At 35.1% G+C, this 22,569-nt stretch overlaps 5 protein-coding genes across 9 annotated transcripts; 4 read left to right on the top strand and 1 right to left on the bottom strand.

The window, feature by feature from the left end:
- LOC109325884 (BAG family molecular chaperone regulator 7-like) lies at window positions 256-2,400 on the bottom strand. 2 transcript variants are annotated; one of them, XM_019558483.1, is made up of 3 exons: window positions 1,730-2,395; window positions 1,192-1,482; window positions 256-643 (listed from the first exon to the last, which is right to left on the bottom strand). In XM_019558483.1, exons 1-3 carry the CDS (start codon window positions 2,303-2,305, stop codon window positions 425-427), a joined length of 1,086 nt encoding a protein of 361 aa, XP_019414028.1. In that variant the 5' UTR covers window positions 2,306-2,395; the 3' UTR covers window positions 256-424. The 2 variants fall into 2 exon arrangements, with proteins under 2 accessions (XP_019414028.1, XP_019414029.1); XM_019558484.1 differs by lacking the exon at window positions 256-643 and adding an exon at window positions 893-1,126 and having other exon boundaries at window positions 1,157-1,482; window positions 1,730-2,400.
- On the top strand, window positions 5,121-9,842 carry LOC109325210 (autophagy-related protein 3). 2 transcript variants are annotated; one of them, XM_019557411.1, is made up of 10 exons: window positions 5,121-5,391; window positions 6,307-6,377; window positions 6,512-6,628; window positions 6,712-6,878; window positions 7,032-7,105; window positions 7,678-7,729; window positions 8,183-8,248; window positions 8,471-8,598; window positions 9,150-9,251; window positions 9,631-9,842. In XM_019557411.1, exons 1-9 carry the CDS (start codon window positions 5,231-5,233, stop codon window positions 9,244-9,246), a joined length of 933 nt encoding a protein of 310 aa, XP_019412956.1. In that variant the 5' UTR covers window positions 5,121-5,230; the 3' UTR covers window positions 9,247-9,251; window positions 9,631-9,842. The 2 variants fall into 2 exon arrangements, with proteins under 2 accessions (XP_019412956.1, XP_019412955.1); XM_019557410.1 differs by having other exon boundaries at window positions 7,020-7,105.
- Window positions 10,671-11,362, top strand: LOC109363479 (PLAT domain-containing protein 3-like). Its single transcript, XM_019609743.1, has 2 exons — window positions 10,671-10,850; window positions 10,931-11,362. The coding sequence occupies exons 1-2, from the start codon at window positions 10,776-10,778 to the stop codon at window positions 11,360-11,362; spliced, it is 507 nt and encodes a 168-aa protein (XP_019465288.1). The 5' UTR covers window positions 10,671-10,775.
- On the top strand, window positions 12,933-17,475 carry LOC109325208 (branchpoint-bridging protein-like). 3 transcript variants are annotated; one of them, XR_002105099.1, is made up of 3 exons: window positions 12,933-15,371; window positions 16,471-16,912; window positions 17,153-17,475. XR_002105099.1 is itself a non-coding variant. In XM_019557407.1 (2 exons), the coding sequence occupies exon 1, from the start codon at window positions 13,050-13,052 to the stop codon at window positions 15,330-15,332; it is 2,283 nt and encodes a 760-aa protein (XP_019412952.1). In that variant the 5' UTR covers window positions 12,933-13,049; the 3' UTR covers window positions 15,333-15,371; window positions 16,585-17,475. The 3 variants fall into 3 exon arrangements, 2 of the variants coding, with proteins under 2 accessions (XP_019412952.1, XP_019412951.1); XM_019557407.1 differs by having other exon boundaries at window positions 16,585-17,475; XM_019557406.1 differs by having other exon boundaries at window positions 16,471-17,475.
- On the top strand, window positions 19,302-22,385 carry LOC109325211. Its single transcript, XM_019557412.1, has 9 exons — window positions 19,302-19,469; window positions 19,546-19,610; window positions 19,718-19,754; window positions 20,343-20,379; window positions 20,780-21,009; window positions 21,100-21,163; window positions 21,330-21,421; window positions 21,508-21,720; window positions 21,887-22,385. The coding sequence occupies exons 1-9, from the start codon at window positions 19,422-19,424 to the stop codon at window positions 22,034-22,036; spliced, it is 936 nt and encodes a 311-aa protein (XP_019412957.1). The 5' UTR covers window positions 19,302-19,421; the 3' UTR covers window positions 22,037-22,385.

Genomic DNA, 22,569 nt, shown 5'->3' with positions numbered 1-22,569 from the left:
TATTTGGACCTGTCCATTGAGACCCAACAAAATTAGGATATAGATTATGTAATTAAATTGTAACATTATAGAGGAAGTGAATTATTGCTGTCAAACTCAAGCTATAAAAATACTTTCGATATATGCCCAACAAGGTAAACTTGTGATGTAAGTGAGTTATTGCTGTCAAACTCAAGCTATAATTTTTTTTGCAATATCATGAATAATGATATATCTGCTGTAAAATTCTCTTACGTTAGAAGAAAATCACTTATAATCAACCATTACTTAATATAATAAAGTACCAGTGTGACAAAAATTATTAGATGAAAGCCTAATTTAGAACTGTCTCAAAGTGACATACAATCTAGCAATAAACTACAACAGCAAAGGGAAAGCATAATAATATTGATTCCTTGTTCTCAAAGGGATGATGCTTCAGACTTCAAAAGGTGCTGCTGCTATTCTCAGCTTCATCAAGCATTTGCACAACCTGTGCAACTCCTTCTTCGATTTCCTTGCTGATGGCTCCATCAGGCATATCAAACTGCCTTCTTTTAAAGGACAGTGATCTTCCTTCAGCCTTGGGATCTATCACATCAAGCATAGCTTCCAGTTCATCCACAATTGACTTCTTTGCCGATCGCACCATCAGATCAGCTCCCTACAAAACACGAGATTAACAAGTCTATCCGGTTTGCTATGAACTCAATGTTGGACAACTGTTAAATTCTGTTCTTAACTCTGGTTCCTTTTTTCTACTCCATGGCTAAGCATGGAAATTCTAAATACCCATTAGGTTTAGATGTCAAGCTCACTTAATTGAGTAGATAACTCGTTTTTTAAATCGCACAATAGTACTCCTGAACTTAAACTCAATCATGAATAATGTAATCATAAAATTTCACTCCAGATGTTAAACCAAATACCTATGAGGCCTGGAAGCAGTGTCCAGGATGATTTCACAACTGCTAAACAAGATGGTGAGATGATAAACTTACTCCAAGCTATGAACCTTTAGAGTTGAACACTCCATTCGTTTTCCTCTATGTGTTAACACTATGTTTTGTTGTCTGGACTAAATAAAAATGCAATTTGGACTTACTCCTTAATACCACAATTAGCACCAGAATTAATGTTTAACAATTTTAAAAAATGTGGACAATGTTCGATTTATTTGGCAGAGAATATTCAGAAATGAGAGACCACTACCTCGATGACGTCAACAGTGAGGAGCAAGACAATGACTTTCTCAGAAAACCGCTGGCGTTCCTCAGCATCACGAGCTACACGACGGCGGTAAGAGAAGTTGTTGAACTGAGCTCTGAGTTCCTTTAACTTAGATTTTGCAACAGCTAGTTCTCTGAGGGCACGAAGAACCTTTGACCTACGGATCAAATAAGCTTTGAAGCTTATTTGGATCAACAATGCAGCATCTTGAGGAGATAATTCCTTCTTTTTCCCTCTGTTCTTTTGAACTGCCCCAAACCCCTTTGCAAATGCCTGCATCGACAACGTAGTTAGATCGAAAAACCCAGCAAACACATAAAGCCAGAGTACAATCTTCAAGTTGAGTGAGCAAACACTAACAGCAAAAAAGTATAATGTGAAGTTGATTTATATAAAAACGTTGTTTTTAAACTTAAAGTCCCCATCCTAACGATCAATTCTACGAAAATCCAATGATTTGAATTAGTGAATAGATCTAAACCATTACTGATAATAAAGCATAAATATTTGATAAAGAAACCTGTTTTAAAACGACATCTCTATGAGCAGAAGGTTCTTGAATCTCTACAATGCGCAATGCACCGTTTCCTTTCTTCTTATTATCATTCTTATTCTTACTCTTCTTCTCAGCATGGCTTTCAACCTGTAACGTATACTTTCTTATTTTCTCACTCTCTTCCTCTTTCCCTTTAATCTCACTCTTCCATTTTATACTTTTACTCTTCAACTTCTTTTTCTTCTCTTCCTCAACCAATTCCGCAATCCACTTATACTTCCTATCAAACCCATCCTCTCCCTTGATCTCTGCCGTCCACGTATACTTCCGATCCACTCCTCCGCCGCGACCGCCACTCTTCCCGGCGACTATCCTATTGAACCGAGATTCTAGCTCCGATACCCGGTCACTCAGGCTCTGCAAGCATAACTCGGTCCTGAGATCCTGCTTCTGAACGCGAGGAACCAGATCGAAGGGGAAGAGGTGGAGGGTTTCTTCGACGAAAGGGGAGAAGGTTAGGGTTTGGTCCGTGAAGAAGAATGGTGGAGAGGAATATAAGGGTTCTTCTTCGATGAAATGGAATCGTCTGAGTTGGCTCATGATTGGTTACTGAGTTGAATCGGTAATGACTCGCTTAGTTGGATTGGAATAATCACTAATCACTGATGCATGCTGATGTTGAAAGGGTGTGCTTTAATCCTTTAAAGCACAGGAAATGAACCACGCGACAAAATACGATGCTAAATTAATAAAAACCATGATTTCGGTTCAAATATGCCAAGAACAGTAAGGGTATGTTTGCCATTTAAATTGTCCAAAGCATGGGAGTAGAATGTTTTAATTTGAAATGCAATCTTCTATCTAAGTAGGATCCTCTCCATTAATAAAAAATTAAATATATATTTTGTTTTTTGTGATAAAAATGAATTTTTATTTTAATTAAAAAGATAAATACATAATTAAAAATTGTATTTTTTTTATTTTTTTGAAATATTTATCTTAATTAATAGAGAAATTCTAACTCTGTTTAGTGGTATATCTATTTTTAAATATGGTATGATGGATATGTCTTTATACGTTTTTTTTCTCTCATGTTTTTATTGGTTATGATAATCATGGATTAGCTGCTAAAGAAAGTTTGGAGTTTGGACCCCGCGTGATGAAATGTGTAAAGTGGGGTCCTTGATTTGATTTTATCACGGAGGCTCTGACATCACAATCTTGGATTCTATAGGAGCTTTATTTCCTTAATACATTTTTTGTTGCCATGTGAGCTTTCCTCATTGAAAAAAGTCAAAAACTTTACATGTAAGTGGGGTGCACAATGGTGAGCAGTGGAAAATGGGAACTTTTAATCAGCATCAACTTTCACATGACTTGTCTTGGGCCTAAATCTAATCATTCTCAATAGTGATGGTAGGATGCATGGATGCTTTCTAAACTATCAATAGCCTCTCATGCTCATTACTTGTTTCTTATCTATAAATTTCATCAAATAAAACAACCTTATTTATATATATGTTACTCTCATGGTGTAATCTTTTCTATTTACAAACATTACATATCATGTACATAAAACAAAGAAAATGCATCTCAAATCCATATAATAATAAAAAATGTATGAATCTAATCCGGTTACAAATTATATCACAGAAATTCTAAGTAAAATACATATATTGGGATGGAACGTTTACCATATAATAATTGAGTTTGAGTTCTTAGGTGGGAATTGGAAAACTTGTTTGGTCTACATAATCAGAAAAAGTAACCATAATGAAGGCCACGAAAAGCATCCCAGTAACAACCACTGCAAAACATTTACTTCCTAATGCACTCTCTCTTCTTTCTTCTCTTTTCAATTCATCATCACTCTCAAATTCCACAACTTCCTTGTCTCCATCAAACTCCTCAAACCACTCCTCTGCATCTTCATATACAAAAGATGGCACATTGTCTATCTCTTTGTCACTGCCATTAAATTCCACCAAGGCCTTGTCATCATCATTGAAACATGACTCATCTTTGTCAAAATCATGATCATGGGACAATGTTGGGGAAGGGTCCCATTGATGAAAAGTCTTGTCCAATTCCTCTAGTCTTTGAGAAATGTGGTGCAAATGATGAGGCTTTGATGGATGAGATGCAACCTCAGCAGATAACAAATTCCAGATGAAATCAAGTTTCTGTTTGATGATATCTTTAGAAAGAGAATGGTGAGATTCAGTGTCTGGGCCAAGAAGAAAAAGTTCATCCACTATGGATTCCAGTTCATGGACTTTTGCATGCAATGTTGAGTAACTCTTGGCCATTATTTTTCCTTTGTGATGAATGTGATTCACTACACGATTGGGTTTGATAGTTTCAAAATGTGAGGCATTCATTGTGGAAACGGTGTTGCAATTGTTTATTATAGGTTGTAACTGTACCTATGTAACTTCCAATTCACTCAACCGTCCAATTTCTACCTTCATATGACATAGGACCCATAAATCTATTGTAACTCAAAGAATTAAACATTTAATATTTTGATTTTTTTTTTGATCTAATAAAATCTTACATCACGAGATTTACGCATTGTTAATATAATAAACTATGATTGATTATCATATCATATTACACGTCTTTTTGTTCAATTTCCTTCCTCATGGCAAAAACAGGCTAGCAGGTTCAATTTCCTTACTCCACCAGCCCGATAACACCCTCTTTTGGTCCAAATTGTTAATAATAACTTCAATCACTGCCAAATAAACTAAAATGTCACCCTCGATAAAAATGATGTAAAAACTTTGGCATAATCCTCAAGAGAATAAATTATCTCCAGATAATGATGATATTTGTATTATTTCTAATTGTGATATATCTAACTGTGCCAGAGGAAATAAGTTATCTCTTGATATGAGATATTTTATTACCTTATAAAAATATTATTGTACAAAATGATTAATAAGACATATATTTAAGAAAAAGATATATGTGATTGGCGAATGTAAAAGTTTTTTACATTGTATTATCAATCATCCATTCTCAATTATGTTTGTCTTTTTTTTAAAAGTAATCCAAATTCAAATGAATGGTCAATATTACACTCAAGATGGAATATATAAAATCAAATCAGAAATATATAATTGAGTAATATCAAATTAAAGCGGTTGACTCCCGGGTGTTTGTTCAAATGTTACATTTATTCCCTTAATAAAGGTCTTGGTTTCCCAAGAAAATTTTGTTTCCATATACTAAATCAATCAAATTTCATAGAATAGTGCACAAATATTACTTTATGTTATTATAATATTTACTTTTAATCAAATAAAATTTTATGATTGGATGATACATCAAATAAGACAGGTGATCCTTCATCGCTTCAAGTTTTGTGAATAAAAAATTAAAATAATACATAGAAACCAAAAAAAAAACAACGAGGTTGGTTGTTATATACTGTTAGAGTGTGACGTGTTATAGAAGCAAGGAGAGAAGATAAAACCTAACGTTTCCCCAATTGGGAAGATATTGAATTGAATCGAAGAGATGGTTCTGTCTCAGAAGCTTCACGAAGCTTTCAAAGGAACAGTGGAAAGGATCACAGGTCCACGAACCGTTTCCGCCTTCAAAGAAAAAGGTGTTCTCAGTGTTTCCGAATTCGTTATCGCCGGCGATAATCTCGTTTCTAAATGTCCCACTTGGTCCTGGTAATTTCCAATTTCTCCTTTCTAATCGCGTTTCCTTTTCAATTCAACCTATTTTTTACCTTTATTATTGGGGGTGCATCTATGTTCATTATTGTATTTCCAAATATTTAATTTGCTTATGCATCTGAAATATGACAATCACGAAAGAGAGAAACTTGAAGAGGTGTTACTTTTGTTACTAGTTGTTGATTGTGATTGAGATGATAATCACCAAAGCTCAAGCTGGCTTTTTAGCCCTAAAATTGGATTTATAGCACATTAGATGCAGTAGTTACCGTTTAGCACGAGACATGTTAGTTCTCTTAGGGTTCCTTTGGTACACAGGATCAAAGATAAGTTAGGATAATCCATCCCGTTGCAATTCAGAGGTTGTTGAGTCAACAAAATTGGATAGGACTGTCATGTTGGCTTATTCTATCGGTGTATTTTCTATCCCATCAGCCATATGGAGCTTGGTTAGAAATGTGCAATATAGTTAACTGTCTTGTTGCATCAATAGACCAACACTGGTATGTGCTACGGGAAATGAGCAGTATAGTAAACTTTCCCCTTATCCTCATAATGACCTCCACCATCGCACTATTGCCATCACCACATCAATGCATCATTATCTTGTGCATATCAAATACTCGACCAAATTATCCCCCTAATATCCTATCTTGCTCTCTATTCTATCCTGTTCTTATACTATCCTGGCCACCAAATGGGCCCTTAGTTCCACCATTATCATTGGAATCAAAATGGTCAACTGTTTTAATTTTATATCTGTTCTGTTCTATTTACAAAGTACATCAAACATAGAAGTTATGTTTTGTCCTGTTGTGACACATTCATCAATCACAAAGGCTCAAACTCCTTTAATAGTTGGTTATAATTGAGATGACAATTATTGGATATTCCATTTTTGCATTACAGGGAATCGGGTGAGCCAGGCAAGAGGAAGCCATATTTACCACCAAACAAACAATTCTTAATTACTAGAAATGGTAAGACTAAGATCTCACAATGCACTTACATTATGCACATTCTTCGTATGTGTTATTTCCTGTCAATATAAAGTATTAAACTGTTATTTCTTCTCTCCATAAAGCAAGCAATGATGATAATTTTACTTTAACAGTGCCCTGTCTTCGAAGAGCTGCATCTGTCGAAGAAGAATATGAAGCTGCTGGAGGGGAAGTTCTACTTGATGATGAAGATAATGATGGATGGTTAGCTACTCATGGGAAACCTAAAGGTATGTCTCTGACTTGAGGCATGTACATTGTGCTTTGGTTTTAATCCTTTGAATCTCATACCTTTGCTTTTAACTTTTTTAAGAAGCCAAATCTGATGAGGATGAGAATTTACCTTCCATGGAAAGCCTGGAAATCAGCAATAAGAGTTCTATTAAGCAAATTTCTTCCTACATTGGAGGTGATGAAGAAGATGATATTCCAGATATGACAGAGTTTGAAGAAACAGACAACATTATTGAAACAGATCCTGTGAGTTAACACAATATGTTTGGAAGTTTAATTGTACCTTCCTAGCATTTTTAACAATGTACTTTTGTTGATTTCCCTTTGTTTGGTACTAATTTAAGAAATGTGGTTTGTGTCATTTATTTGTTGCTATGCTAAATGGAGGCCACTCTTCAGTCTACGTATCTAGTAGCTCATGAACCTGACGATGATAATATTCTTCGAACCCGAACCTATGATGTCAGCATCACGTAAGATGAGTTTTCAAAATACATTTTTTCATTTGATGCATGTTGCTCTCTACCCTGAACCCTTGAATGGGTTTTTTAGATCTCTCCCTCTCTGTTTGTGTTACCGTGTACCAAATTGTTATGATTTTAATATCTAGTTTACTGCTATCTTTGATGTTCTGATCATGGCTGTTTCAATAAAATTGTTACTTATGTTGTGAAGAAAGATTGGGTAGCCTTGTTACATTCTTGAGTTTTTTCTTCATGTTCCTTTTTGTATCTCCTGTTTGGTTCTGTTAGAAAGTTATAGCCAATTTCAGCTTTAAATTGTTTCTGATTCAGTTGTTTTTAAAAAACTAAGGTTATGAAGCACGTTACTAAACTGGTTTTTTTCCTTAAAAAAGTTTATTCCTGATGGCAAGACCCACAGAACTTCTAGTTTTCTTTTTTAGAGATATCCTCTCATACTTGTACCTTCCCTCTTTTCTCTGTCTTCATTTCTCATTCTATCTAAAACCCAAAAATACCTACTTTATATTCGTAACAAACTTTCTGGTGATGATTTTAAAAGGTGAACTTCGCTCATTTTGCAGGTATGATAAATATTATCAAACACCTCGAGTATGGCTTACTGGGTATGATGAGGTTTGTTTTATTCACTTGATCTTCGTAACTATATATTCAGTCACTTTTTACTGTTTTGTAGGTCTATGGTAAGGCTATTTGAATTAGCATTTGCAGATTTCGACTAGTGAATATAACCTGATATGCCCATAAAAAAACCTGATACTTTACATATGGATGAAAGATAGTGAGAGTATTCTTCCTTTTCTTCATATAACGATGGAATTATTTCCATAATTTCCTCATCATCTGTGGCACAAGCACTGCAAAGGTTGATCCGATGTCTGGCATTAGAGTCAAACGTGGAAACCGAGAGTTTTGTTGTCCTGCAGTATATTGCTTTGGTTGTGCTTATATTATTTTTGTTTAGTGATTGAGACCTGTAACAAAAATACTAACCCTTTTGTTGTTTCTAATTTTATACCTTGAGTCCTTGAGACTGGTTTAATGATTCCATATTTCTTTTTGTGGCAGTCGAGGATGCTTTTGCAACCTGAACTTGTCCTTGAAGATGTTAGTCAAGACCATGCACACAAAACGGTGAGATATGACATAAACCGATTATGTTGTTATGCACAAACACAAACATATCATCAGAATTAAATATGATGTTTATTTATGGGTAAATCCTTCAAGGTGTAGATGATAGTCACATGCTCAAGAAGTGCTATAGTCTTCTATCTTTTATTTGTCTATCCGGCACTTAAATATTTGCTAAAATTTGGGTCGAAGTGTCGTTGTTCTAACATAAATTATACATAGGTAACAATTGAGGACCACCCTCACTTGCCTGGGAAGCATGCATCTATCCATCCATGTCGGCATGGAGCAGTGATGAAGAAAATCATTGATGTGTTAATGTCGCGTGGAGTTGAGCCTGAAGTTGACAAGTAAACTCTCTCACCTAATATCATTCCTTTCCTTTTAGATACAGCTAACCCATATGATATAAATTGGCATTTTCATATTACTATATTAGATGTGATCACCTGCAACATATGCCATGACACCATTTATAGAAATATTACTTTTACCAACTGGCTTCACAAATTTATGTCCATTGAATTGTTATGGACTTTACCTCTTTCTAAAAGAAGAAATTGTCCATGTCTTCTAAGCTGGGTGAATCAGTGAAGTGGTGAAAGATCGAGCTTGATGTTTTTTTTTAGCTTTTTGCCAAGCATGCCCATATGTTTTTCCTTCTGTTAATCACTTATTGCTTGCCTTAGCTTTCTTATATTGTATGGACATCCTTGATCTTTCTTTGATGCCTGGAATAACAATTGATGTTGAATAGTGATTCTATATAAGCTATATGTCTTCATCAGATCATCTTAAATTTTAATCAGCCCTTAGAAGGGGACTAGTTCATAGTCTAAAATACAACACCTGCTCCTAATATATGAGGTGGTGATATAATGACACATCCTTATTTCTGTAGGTACCTTTTCTTATTCTTGAAATTCATGGCCTCAGTAATTCCAACAATAGAGTACGATTACACCATGGACTTCGATGTTGGCAGCTCCAGCAGTTGACCATGGTAATTGCGATTATGGTTTATATTTTGTCATCATTTCAATTCCGTATTATTTAAATGCCTAAAAAATGATGCTACCCCGTGCTGCTGGCTTTAAGTCAAATATAAATGTCAGTTCATTATACATCCTATTCTCTTGCCTGACGCCATCGCCAATGCTACCACATCTTCTTAACTTCTCATTTGATTCCTTATTTCATATTCTATCTTGCTACGATTCCGGAGTGGTGGCTATATATATTAACCATCCTCCATCATGTGATTCTTGCTGGAAACCATGCAATGTGTTTTAAACTTAGTAGCATGAAGTCAAATTGCAGCCTTGCTAAGACAGTGATTGTTAAATATGTTGTTTTCACCATTACTTTTTTGGGATTTTCAGATGGAAGCCGCTGCATGAAGTCAAGTATAAATGGGGCATATTCTTCCTTGTTCATGATTTCCATTGGTCCTATACACCAGAACCGTCAATGTTGTTTTCTTTGTTTTTTCCTTCGCATATTAAAACTAGCGTGTAATATATGCTATTGTTACCCATCAATGATTGTTTTACACACTATGTAAGTGCAAGTGTAAGTGTACTTAATTAGCAAATTGAAGAAAAAATGAAAACTGAATTAAGAAATACTAGTAATTTTTAACAGCATCCTGCTTATCCTATCATGTAATTTATAACATATAATGCTCACTTTATGTATTTTCTATTCGAATGGATATATGATAGTGCAATATTTTTCTATCATATCATTACAAATTTACAATGGATATCACTGCCATTGTCGTATCTACACAATGGATATCTTTCTTATTTTGTCCCTTAACCAAACCAGCCCTTAAAATAATAAGGATAGGAGTTTCTAATGGCAAACCAATGTTATTAGTCTTCACCACTAGTTTTAAATACAATGTTATTTATTTGTGTGGGTTATTTCGTTATTGTTGAACTTGTTTTCACTTTACTTTTTCCACATACACTCCATTTCGTTCTAATCTAGCTCTACCTTTTTTCGTTCAGGCGTTCACCAAATATTGTTATTCTTGTACATGTTTATATTTTTTTGTTACAGCTGTACTTCATTTCATTAGGGGGGAAAGATAACACATTTTGAGTTTTAGCAATTTTTATGAATTTAATAGATACAGCGTCAGATTTATTATGTATTGTATTGATTTATTTAAAAGTGAATCATTCTAAACAGGGGAATGGTGAAATGAGTTTTACACTGCAGGCTGATTTATATTTTTTGAGTATATAAATTTTAAGAGAAAAAAATATATGCTTTGATTGTGTATGAGTTTTATACATCAACCATTCATATTTAATTATTATTGACTCCTAAAAAATTAATTCAAATGAATAGTAAATAATCCAACTATGTGTCATAATTTTAGTTGTAGAATTTGGCAAGTATTAGAAAACAAATAATGCAGTGAAGTTGTTATTGTAGACGTGGGTGGCACCCCTGAATAAATGCGTAAATAAGTGGCTCATTTTCCAAGATCTACATCTATTGTTGTATACCAAAAATGAAGAATGAGCTCCTATCCATTGTGTTTGTAGGCCTCTTCCTTTGTGCATCTGGTGTTACAACAGACTCTAATGTAAGTATTGATCAACAATTCATGAATATGAATAAGTGAATAACCATACATCTTAATTACTATGTTTATTCATGTAACAGGAGGAGTGTGTATACATCTTGTACGTTAAGACTGGATCCATCATCAACGGTGGCACCAATTCCAAAATCAGCATCACTTTAGCCGATTCCACTGGCCTCTCTGTTTTAATCACAAACTTAACGCAATGGGGTCTTATGGGCTCTACCCATGACTACTTCGAACGTGGGAATTTAGATGCTTTCACGGGTCGTGGGCCTTGTATCGACTCACCCATTTGTAGACTCAACCTCACCTCAGATGGTTTAGGTAGCCAACATGGTTGGTATTGTGACTCGGTCGAGGTAACATCAACTGGGCCCCACAAGGGATGTTCTCAGACAACTTTCTATGTTGATAGGTGGCTCGCTTTGGATGTTCCTCCTTATCAACTCAACGCCATTATTGACAATTGTCTCCCCCTTCCTCCCCATCATAACAACTTCATTATTTGATTCATGATTTATTTGTAAACATTTATACACATTCAGTCTATTATTTATCTTTAATTTTAATTATTTCATACCATTTTTTCTTTTTACTTGTACAATTATTGGTTAATGATGATCTTGCTGTCATTATTGTATTGTAATTATTATTAACTTATCTTCCACTATTACTTTCTTAATCACTACTAGTCCACTTTCATATGTATGCAAATGAAAGTCACACACATAGATTAGACATGATAAATAGTAATACCTGATCATAGACATACACTATTCACAACAATGTTCAACCGCCAACACTTTATTCTCTAGCGGCTGAAACAATTAAAATGTGTGAATTTTCTTCAATTCTTCCAACACTTCATAACTATTTCTATTTGAATTATTACATCTTATTAATTATCTGTTTTTAACTATAAAACTAATGACAAGTAATTCATTTTTTGCATCATCCAAATATATCAATTGCGTTTTAGTATAATTGATTATATTGATATAATCAATTACAAATATTGTATTGAAGATAGATAAGATGCGTAGATTTTAGTATTTTACATCTAAGCTGGCCACATAAAAACTTGTATAGAGAAATATACCACACGTCATATTAAAAATAAATATATTTATGTTTTTTTGTGTTATCATTAATGATTAGACTTTAATTCAAATTAAATATTTAATATGTTGTCAAAATTTTATTAATTATTTCTACGTATATACTTATTCACACAAGTTTTTCCCAACTGACCAAACAAAAGCAATACAAGTTTTTTTGGTATTTGTTTATCCTACTACTAAAAATTTTGATCTATTTCAAATGTATCATTGTTATTTTTAACAAGTATCACATGTTATAATCTAATTCTTCATATATTTGTAAAAATTATGGATGACAATATGGGTTTGACCCAACGAACCGACCTGTTCGAATAGATATTTTTAACAGGTTGGGTTGAGTGATGTTTTATGACAAATTGCACAAACTGTGAAGAGTGTGATGTTTTATGACAAATGGTGATTTTTTTGTTTACTATAAATCTATAGTGCATAAAATTATGGTTTCCATAAAACATGAAGTCTCAACTTTCTGCCTCACTCTTATCTTTTGTCATTGCTAGTATCTTCTCTCTCACTCTCATCTCTACTTTGTTGTCTTGCCTCTAATATTTCTTAAGTTGACACTTTAACCATTGTTATCTTGCTAATCTCAATATCCACTAGCTATTGCATCATAGGTTAAGTTCAATTGTCATAATCACACACAACTTTGTTAGGGCTTGAATATTTAAAACTATTTTATGACTTTCCAACAATTAAAACAATAAAATATATATTAAATACTGAATGTATAATTTTAATCAAGAGAGGTCATTAAAAAACGGGTCAGTCCATCAGCCTGTCAATTGGACTAATATTCTAAGCCTTTTTAATAAAAAGTGTTGAGTCGAACCAACCTATATTCTAGTAGACCAAAGGCAGGTCGGGCCGGGCCGAACAGGGGCTGCTTGTATTGCCACCCCTGGTAAAGATATAGGGGATAGTATGTGAAGTAAGTTGGATTGATTTACATAAGAGGTGGGTAGTTATCAACTTGAGATTTGTGAAGAAACAATAATAAACCCTCTTTTGATATCAAAGCAGACCTTATATAAAACCCTTCACTCACTCTTCCATCCCGAAAGCCGAGCCGATCATGGATTCAAACCCTAATCCCGATTCTCATCTCGATCCATCGGAAACACCAAACACAAACGGCACTTCCGATAACAACAACATCAACAACGACGACGATTCCCACCTTATTCCAAAACCATTGCTCCCCGACAACGCCGCCCTCGCCCCCGACAAGGACCAATCCGGCGGAGAGGAGGATGCCACTAGCAAGCGCCGCCGTCGAAAGAGCCGCTGGGACCCACAGCCAGATTCAAACGACCAAAACGGCTCCGAGTCCGGAACCAAGAAGAGGAAGTCGCGGTGGGCGGAGGAACCAACGCCGGCGGCATCAATTAACCTCGGCGATCTCATGGGATTGGGAGGTATCGAATTAGATAGCGAGATTCCTGTTTTGAATTCTAGGCTTTTAGAGATTAGTAGAATGTTGCAATCTGGTTTGCCATTAGATGATCGCCCCGAAGGTGCTCGATCCCCTTCGCCTGAGCCAATTTATGATAACATGGGCGTTAGGATTAATACCCGTGAATATCGCGCTCGTGAGAACTTGCAAAAGCAGAGGCAAGAAATCATATCCACTATTATAAAGAAAAACCCTGCTTTTAAGCCTCCTGCAGATTATAGGCCACCCAAGCTTTATAAAAAGCTTTATATTCCGATGAAGGAGTACCCTGGTTATAATTTCATTGGGCTTATTATTGGGCCGAGGGGGAACACACAGAAGCGTATGGAGAAGGAAACTGGTGCCAAGATTGTGATCCGGGGTAAAGGTTCGGTCAAAGAAGGTAGGTTGCAACAGAAGAGGGATTATAAGCCTGATCTGTCTGAGAATGAGGATTTGCATGTTTTGGTGGAGGCAGAGACACAGGAGTCACTAGAAGCTGCTGCTGGTATGGTGGAGAAGCTGTTGCAGCCGGTGGATGAGGTGTTGAATGAGCATAAGAGGCAGCAGCTTAAGGAGCTTGCTGCGTTGAATGGGACAATTAGGGATGAAGAGTTTTGCAGGTTGTGTGGTGAGCCTGGTCATCGTCAGTATGCATGTCCTACTAGGAATTCGACATTCAAGAGTGAGGTTGTGTGTAAGCATTGTGGGGATGGTGGTCATCCAAGTATAGATTGTCCGGTGAAGGGTGCTACTGGGAAGAAGATGGATGATGAGTATCAGAACTTCCTGGCGGAGTTGGGTGGTTCAGTTCCTGAATCTGCAACGACACAAACCAATGTGTTGGCAATTGGTTCTGGAAATTCTGGAAGCAATCCTCCTTGGGCTAACAATTTCGGATCAAGTGGTGGCACACAACATGCTGGATTAGGGTTTAATCCAGCTAAAAAGGAAATAGATGATACAAACTTGTACATCGGGTATTTGCCACCTACCCTTGAGGATGATGGTCTGATCCAATTGTTTCAACAATTTGGTGAGATTGTGATGGCGAAAGTTATAAAGGACCGAATGACTGGTTTAAGTAAAGGATATGGATTTGTCAAGTATGCTGATGTTCAAATGGCAAACACTGCAATTGCGGCCATGAATGGTCATCACCTTGAGGGTCGGACGATTGCTGTTAGAGTTGCCGGTAAGCCTCCTCAGCCAGTTGTACCTCCTGGGCCACCAGCATCTTCGGCGCCAAGTTATCCTGTTCCAACCCAACCACATGGTGCCTATCCATCCCAACAATATACTGCCGGTGGTCCCCTTGGGAGTGCACCCCCAGGGAGTTATGGTGGTACCCCCGTTCCATGGGGACCTCCTGTCCCTCCTCCATATACACATTATCCTCCTCCCCCACCAGGGTCAACTATGTACCCTCCTATGCAAGGTCACCCTATGCCTCCTTATGGAGCTCAATATCCACCTCCACCTGGTGCCCCGCCACAGCCCTCCACAACTTCTAGTGAAATGCAGCAGAGTTACCCTCCTGGAGTTCAGTCTGATAATAGTACCTCCTCCACTCAGCCTGTACCACCCAATATATATGGGAACTCAATACATTCGATGCCACCACCAGCCCAACTTACATATCCTGCATCATATGGCTATCCACCTTACTACAGTGCAATTCCTCCACCACCCGCGGTTCCTGTCTCGACTCCAGACCAATCCCACAACATGGCTAACGTGCCATGGGCCAGTAATCCTCCAGTGCCACCACCTCCTGCTTCATCTGCAGAGAATCAATCCCAGGGCATTGGAAATGTGCCTTGGGCCACAAATCCACCAGTGCCTCCTCCTGCTTCATCAGCGGAGAAAACATCATATGGTGCAGATTCAGAGTATGAGAAGTTCATGGCAGAGATGAAATGATCTAGCTTTTTTTGAAGCTATGCTTCAATATACTCGTAGGTGAGTTTCTCATATCTATTTCTTTTATACTTTTATCATGTATGTTATATTTATTAGAATCTAGCTTGTAATTGCTGACTTGTTTTCACATCTGATATAAAGCATAGTTTGATGTAGTCATAGGAGAGGAGGTCCCTTTAGAATTGCTGGTGTCACCATTTCTTTGATTGTAAGAAATGAGTACTTATTTTACCCATGCATCACTTGCTTCCTTAATTTTCCAGCCGATGAGGGTCCTGTTAAAAGCATGAGTTGTTTCTGAATTTTTCTACTGAAAGCAGGCGGGACTAAGAACTTTTTTCTAAAGTTAGACCAGCAACTCTTATAAAACTCTTGTTTTTCTTTGTTGTGTCCCTACCTGTGTAGAGTTGTTCTATTTCTTTAGTGGCTATAAAATGTTATCTCATTGATTGTCTTGGCATGTTAACTGGTAAGTCAACTTCTATCCGTAAGGGTGTTGCAATTTTACTTGTATAAAACCAATTATCCAATTTTCCATGTTTAACCCTTGTACTTGAATTCAACTTGGTCCGCTTCTATCTGAAGGGCCCTTACAGAAGAAAGGGCAAACTGGTATGTCTTTGCAAGTATATATAATATCTGTGGTGTAGATACATTTTCTTTGATTTATTTTATCTTCAGCTCATGTATTATGTGATGGTTTCAGGTCCATTCCTATTTTTATGGTTTACATTGGAACAGAAACTAGTTATAATTTTATTGTTCAGGTATAAAAAGGAAAAGCGAGGCCAAGAAAAACCATAAGCAAACAATTAAGAAACATTTAAAGATAAATACTTTGTCAGTTAACATGATTTATGAGGTCGTTCGATCCAATAGCCAATTCACCTAGTGGGATTAATGCTTGATTGTTGTTGTTTTATAAAATCCCCTTCCCCTTTAATATATATGTAGCCAAAAATAAACCAGTGAAAACCCTTTTTAACCTACCCCCTCCTTTTTGTGATGGTTTCTGGTCCATTCCTATTTTTGGTATTGTGCATAGATTTAGCTACGGCCTTATGTATTTTTATTTTTATATTTAATTATAATTTTGCTTCTTTTAACACTGCATTGTTGTGATGTAACATTGTGACAGGCTTGATGTTTCTTGGAGCTTTTGTGAACCTGATTTCTTAACCTCTTGCCATATCTTTCTTGGAAGTTTGGGACTCACATCTTTAATCTTGCTGTACTATTATGAAATTTGCAGAGATTTGAGCTGGAAGTTGAGAACATTCCTCGTAGTGGAGGCATTCAAGCTTATCATTCATATATGATTATTATTAATTTTTGTTATGGTGTAGGACTTAATGCTGTCAGAATTATTTTTTTGTTGGTATTTTATTTATTTATACACTAATGTTTGTTTGCTGATGGTTCGTTTTGATACATTTCTGTTGTGATTTTCAGTTGATTTAGTTCATTCACAACTGACTCTAACTTATTTATAATTTTGATTATGGGCTTAAATGATTTTGTTTGAGGACTCTAAATGCTTGGTGTTGAAGCTGTCTTTAATCATACATCTCATCCCGAAGGTAATCATGCCTTGCTGTTTATCTTAGGCATTTCGGGTTTGGTAGGAGAGACTTTTTTAAATTGATTTGCTCAAACTATAAAATGTTTTTAACAGTTGCAGTGTGGCAGGTATAAGTGTTCAATCATTTTATCCTTTGCCATGATTGACATTAGATTTTGGTGTGAATTCCACATTTTACCCAATTAAATTTTGGCTGACATGGTGTTATGACCACCAAGTTCTTGTATGTATGATACAGGCAATTATGAAGTTCCTCATTTGTTTCTGAAGTGATCATGTGGTCCCGTTGACACAGTCAAATGTTATTTGGCATTAGATGAAGGCTGAGATGAAAATGGTTGTTGGTAGTGTTTGAGTTGTTCACACACTAGGGTGAAGATAGAGAACAACTCATGAATGACATGAGTTGTGGACTTGTAGAAATTTTTTATCCTTTACTGTTTGGATTAAAAATTAACAGCTTCTGTGTTGTATCGCAACTCACAAGGGTTATCTTAAGTTTTCTAATTCAACAATGAAACATTAAATCACTTTTAATGAATCCTTAGAACTTTTCTATCAGACTGGTTGCATGTGAAGGAAATACATCAGTTAGCCATAATCAATTCCCCTAGGCCATCCTATTCCTATATAAGCACTTTTAAGATGTTGACTGCATATGTTGTTTATATGGATAACAAACAGGAATTTCTTCTTATTTATATAGTGAATTCCTTGAATGTTTTATTATATGCTAGAAATTATGATGTCTACTCCCTTTTTGTGTGTGGTTATGAAATTCCCAGCTGAAACTGTCTCGAGAGTACTTCAATTAAAGTTTCCATGGATGCCAATTTAGAATAAGTAATTGTGGCTTGAGTTTTGACTTTTGAGGCATGCATTTTTTTGTTCAATGGATATGTATATCCGTCACCACCATTCATTAAATATCAAAACTCTATTATTCACTTCATTTTATCTCCTACCAAGATGCCTTTATTGAAGTTTTTCCCGAGATAAAGAAAAGAGTTATTGAAAATAGTGCTATTGGAGTTTCACCGTAGGATAAAGTATTGTTACTCTAAATAGACTTTATGTATCTTTGTTGTTTTTGTTTTGGTTACACTTGAGTTATGGTTCTTCATTTATTTCTAACAGCTCAATCCCCTTAGATCTTATATTTATGCAAGTTGATAAAAAGTTACTTTAACCCAAGATGTAACTCTAAGTGGCCGCAGTGGAAGTTGATTATATTTACAACTTCCGAAGATTTGAGTTTGAGTTGCCATTTTATTAAGGATTTTCCGTAACTATTCTTCTATCCCGTTTTCTTGGTGTGTAAACTTATAGACATAACTACAAAATTTGTTCTCCGTATAATTAATATATTCTCTGCATAATTCATAGATTCTTTAAATAAGTTCAAATTATATTATATGCATGAAAAAACTATGTTAGTGAGCATAAAAACTCACTTCAATGTTAGGGATTATGTTTTGGTCATCCATTGATAAATATCCTTTATGCATACAAAATAAGACGAAAGAAAGAAAATTTACTTATTAGATAAGAGTAACAAACTTTTGAGTTAATGTTGATTAGAAACCGAAATTTGGAACTATATTAGAAATAAGATAATATGAACTAATTTGACCATAAGAATGATTAATTCGAGTTAAATTAATCTTTTTTAAATACGAGTCAAATTAATCATTTTTAACACTTAATATGAACTAATTTGACCATAAGAAGGATTAATTCAACTCACATTTAAAAATTTTGGGAGCCATTTTGTATTTTTCAATTTTTGAGGGACCAAACTGATAAGGTTGAAAAATATAAAGGACTGAAATGAATATTTACTCTTACATGTTAACAAAACTCTAAAAAATTCAAAATGGTAATCATAGTGAATATTCAAATAAGTAATCTAATGAGATGTCAATCAGAAAACGATAAAATGATATTTTATTTGAAGGGGTAAAATGAGAATTGAATTTGATAGAAAAAATTAGGAATAAAAAACTTATTATAAGGGATATTACTTTTTACTTTATTCGTACTAGTGTGTACAGGCACTTCGTGCCTGCCGACGAATATTGTGTGATACTATATATTCAATTTTTATATATTATATTTTTTTATGATAATGTTTAATTTAATGTGAGATATGTGGTTAATTAATGTATTGATGGTAGTTGCTTATGATTATATAGTTTTTTTTGTAAAAATTAAATAATGTTAGGGGCAATATAGGAAATGAAAATTATACAATGAGGGAAGTTATTTCAAGTTTTGGCTTTATATATAGTATAGATAATAAAAGCTAAGTTTATAACTTGTTCCATGGAGCAGAAAGTTTCAGTTTACCAATTAATACGCTACAGTTATATAGTTTAAAATGGACACTCTAACCAAGATTGTTATAAGCCCTTGTGGTTGAATGCCTAGTCCATATTGTTCAAGGTCTCTTGTTCGAATCTGAAGTTTTGCAAAAGTTCAATATTTTTGAGCTGCCTTCTCCTTCCATGGATCCAAAGGACTATTCTTCTTCTTCTTCTTCTTCTGGCAGGAAGGTAAACACATAGTTTCAATTCGAATTTGAATTAATTTGGTTTAAATATTATTTGTTTGATAATTAAGTTTGTGCAGTTGAAATTCACCCCAAAACCTCCACGCAAAAGGAACCCCAAACCGCTACCAAATCCAAAACCCTAGTAATTCTGCAATCTCACCTTTCTTTCAATTTTATTCATTCATTTCCTCATTTTTATTAATATGCTGATTTTGGGAAATTGTTTGTTTTCACTTTTGATTGATGAAGTGAAACTGATGATAATGATGAACGACGAGGTTGGAATGTAAGTATCTATTTCTTGGACTTGGACCTCATAAAGAATAAAGATTCTCAAATTACCAAATATATATGCTCTTTCTTTCCTAAATATCAAATCTCAAATATCAATTAAAACTCTAATTTTGCCCTACAGATCTTAACTAATTATTATTAATTTAGGATAAATAAGTAATTACAAGTACTGATAACCCCAATTTTGTTATTATAATCTCTACCTTCAAAAATAATAACACACTCCTTCCAAATACTGTAAAAATTTCATTCAAATTCCAATTTGGCAGATCATAAAAAACCAATTTAAGTAGGCTATTATAACAGTTTTATGAACTACTTTTTTTTTTCTCAAGTCAAAGACTATTATAACCCGTGCTTATAATTTCAGAGACTAAAATAAACTTTACCTTATAAAAATAAAAAGCATATTCTGCATTCTAAATGATATAAAAAAAATCATACTTGGTCTCTCAACCACGGTGAAGCTTAATTTGCAAAGATGAAAAGGATGGGATGCCTCATCTAAATTATATCTTGTTAAATAGACATGCACCTTTCATTATTATTTATTTGTCCTCTTTTTATCTACATTTTGCAGGACCTCCGAAGATGCGAGCCTAAAGTTGAAAGAAATTGTAAATTTTCTTTAGTTTTGCAAAAGCATTATTATCATCTGCTTATACCTTACATGACAAAAGATATTCATAACATTATTAATCACTCTATTTCAATGGAAATGGAAATATTTGTGGTTGATATACAAGTTTTTGAAATTAAATTGGTTGTGGTGTTGGGAGAGGTAAAAATATAAGATCAATGCCAATTGATTAATAGTATTCGGGGAAGAAAAAAGGGAGGTATAACTTGAAATGATGAGATATAATCTTTAAAGTTTGATTGTTGGATTTTAGACATTTCTGTGAACCATTTTATGATGGAAGATACTAGCTGAGCATTTTGATTGTTGATTGTTGATTGTTGATTGTTGATTCTCTGTGGAGTGTTGACAATATTTTTGGTGTTTAAAACTTGCAGCAAGTGTGCAAGTTGCATTTGGTCCTGCTTCATCACCTAACCTAGGGACATATAAGGGTAGTGGTAAAAGGAGTGGATCTGCTTCTAAACATTTTGCTTCTCAGGAAAATAGTTTGGAATGTTCAATAACTTCTGTTGAGGATCAGATTGATACTTGCATGATAGATACGCCTGATGATACCACTAAAGCATCAGTCCCCAAAATTAAAAAGGAGTACCAGGAACCATGGGTCAGAAATTTCTTCATGCATCTATTTCTATTCTTATCTGTATGTATCTTCCCACACATATAAGCATTTGAACCTGTAATTTAATTACAGAACTATCAGCACTCTTACTATCCTACTACTCTTCCTCTGAGGAAGCCGTATTCTGGGGATCCAGGTATGATCTTACATACACCAATAAATGTTCTATAAACAGGATATAACATTCATGAACGAGACAGACATAAATCCTTAGAAACTGTTTGAAAAGAATATTCTTAGCAATAGTTCGAAGGATACTTCTTTTAGCATTGACAGACATTTGTTGATTTTAAATATGGTAGAAATTCTTGATAAGGAAGAATTTGGGGATGCTGCTAGTAATGTCATGTATGATGAGAGTACTATAAATCCTGCTGCAGAATTCGGGCTCTTGGTTAGTAATCAGAACGACTTATAATAGTTTCTACATTCATTATACAGCAGCAACTGTGGCATAATGCACTGATAATTTCCCAACAGGAGAAGAGTGAGGAACCAAGGATGCTTCTCTTTAAGCTTCCTCCTCTACCTTTCGTGAAGCAACCGGCGACTAAGAAAGGGGAGGAGAAAGTTGGCTCAGGAGAGTCAACAAAGGGGGGTCCCTGGGAAGATTTGCCAGAGGGGTTTATGGGCAAAATGCTGGTATACAAGAGTGGAGCAGTCAAATTCAAACTAGGACAAATCCTGTTAGACGTAAGTTCTATCCATGTTTTGAAATTAATGGTAGGATATGTGATTATGAAATTATGGATCAGTTGATGCCCATCACGTGGAACAACAATCCCGTGTTTTAGTTCCTTTACTTAGTAACTTCAATTATTGCATTTGAGGACACAATATAATTTTATTACTCACACAGGTATCTCCAGGTCCAAAATCTGAAATGCCTCAAGATGTTGTGGCAATGAACACTGCACAGAAACACTGCTGCGTTATTGGACAGATTAGGAAAATGGCTGTTGTGACTCCTGACCTTGATTCATTTGAAACTCTAGAAGATTCAGGCTAAATATATGTTAGTACACCAGCAACTCCAAGTGATAACATTGTTGATTAGCAAGTGCATAGTATTGGATACTACATCGAGCATGACATCTGTGAAATATCAAGGGAAAATGCAAAACACCATTTTTTGTTGCCGGTCATTAGGATAAGTAAAGTTGTCTGTAGTGTGAAGTCATTGATGATAATTTCAAACGCTTCAATGGTTTTAAACTTTTAATCCTTTAATTGCATGCAAGCAATGGGAACAAAGCCAAACTTTGCTTTGTGAATGATTTGTAGATTTGTAGAATTGAACCTGTCAAAATGATAAGTAAATTGTAACAAGAGTTACTTTTAAATCACCTTATTTCTTCCTTATCTGTGTTTTACATTAAAGGAGTTAAAGACCAATTTAACATAGAAATGCTACTATCACACTCCTGAACACACTTTGTTATTGGGGAAATCCATAAGCCAAAGTATGCATTGAATAGTGGGCTAAAAAAAGTACATTCTGACCTAGTCGGGTACGAGGAAGGTAGAAGTAGGTGCACTACC

This window comes from Lupinus angustifolius, chromosome LG13, assembly GCF_001865875.1.
Source record: "Lupinus angustifolius cultivar Tanjil chromosome LG13, LupAngTanjil_v1.0, whole genome shotgun sequence".
NCBI classification, from domain to species: Eukaryota; Viridiplantae; Streptophyta; class Magnoliopsida; order Fabales; family Fabaceae; genus Lupinus; species Lupinus angustifolius.
The sequence above is the reverse complement of the archived record's forward strand: the minus strand, read 5'-3'. Positions and strand labels throughout refer to the sequence as shown.

Coding starts and splice junctions, on each gene's coding strand:
- LOC109325884 (XM_019558483.1), bottom strand. CDS start 2,305: ATGAGCCAACTCAGACGATTCCATTTCATCGAAGAAGAACCCTTATAT. Junction 1,483..1,729: donor GAGATGTCGTTTTAAAACAG/GTTTCTTTATCA, acceptor TTGTCGATGCAG/GCATTTGCAAAGGGGTTTGG. Junction 644..1,191: donor TCACTGTTGACGTCATCGAG/GTAGTGGTCTCT, acceptor CGTGTTTTGTAG/GGAGCTGATCTGATGGTGCG.
- LOC109325210 (XM_019557410.1), top strand. CDS start 5,231: ATGGTTCTGTCTCAGAAGCTTCACGAAGCTTTCAAAGGAACAGTGGAA. Junction 5,392..6,306: donor AAATGTCCCACTTGGTCCTG/GTAATTTCCAAT, acceptor TTTGCATTACAG/GGAATCGGGTGAGCCAGGCA. Junction 8,599..9,149: donor GTTGAGCCTGAAGTTGACAA/GTAAACTCTCTC, acceptor TTATTTCTGTAG/GTACCTTTTCTTATTCTTGA.
- LOC109363479 (XM_019609743.1), top strand. CDS start 10,776: ATGAAGAATGAGCTCCTATCCATTGTGTTTGTAGGCCTCTTCCTTTGT. Junction 10,851..10,930: donor GTGTTACAACAGACTCTAAT/GTAAGTATTGAT, acceptor TTCATGTAACAG/GAGGAGTGTGTATACATCTT.
- LOC109325208 (XM_019557407.1), top strand. CDS start 13,050: ATGGATTCAAACCCTAATCCCGATTCTCATCTCGATCCATCGGAAACA.
- LOC109325211 (XM_019557412.1), top strand. CDS start 19,422: ATGGATCCAAAGGACTATTCTTCTTCTTCTTCTTCTTCTGGCAGGAAG. Junction 21,010..21,099: donor AGGAGTACCAGGAACCATGG/GTCAGAAATTTC, acceptor ATTTAATTACAG/AACTATCAGCACTCTTACTA. Junction 21,164..21,329: donor GCCGTATTCTGGGGATCCAG/GTATGATCTTAC, acceptor TAAATATGGTAG/AAATTCTTGATAAGGAAGAA.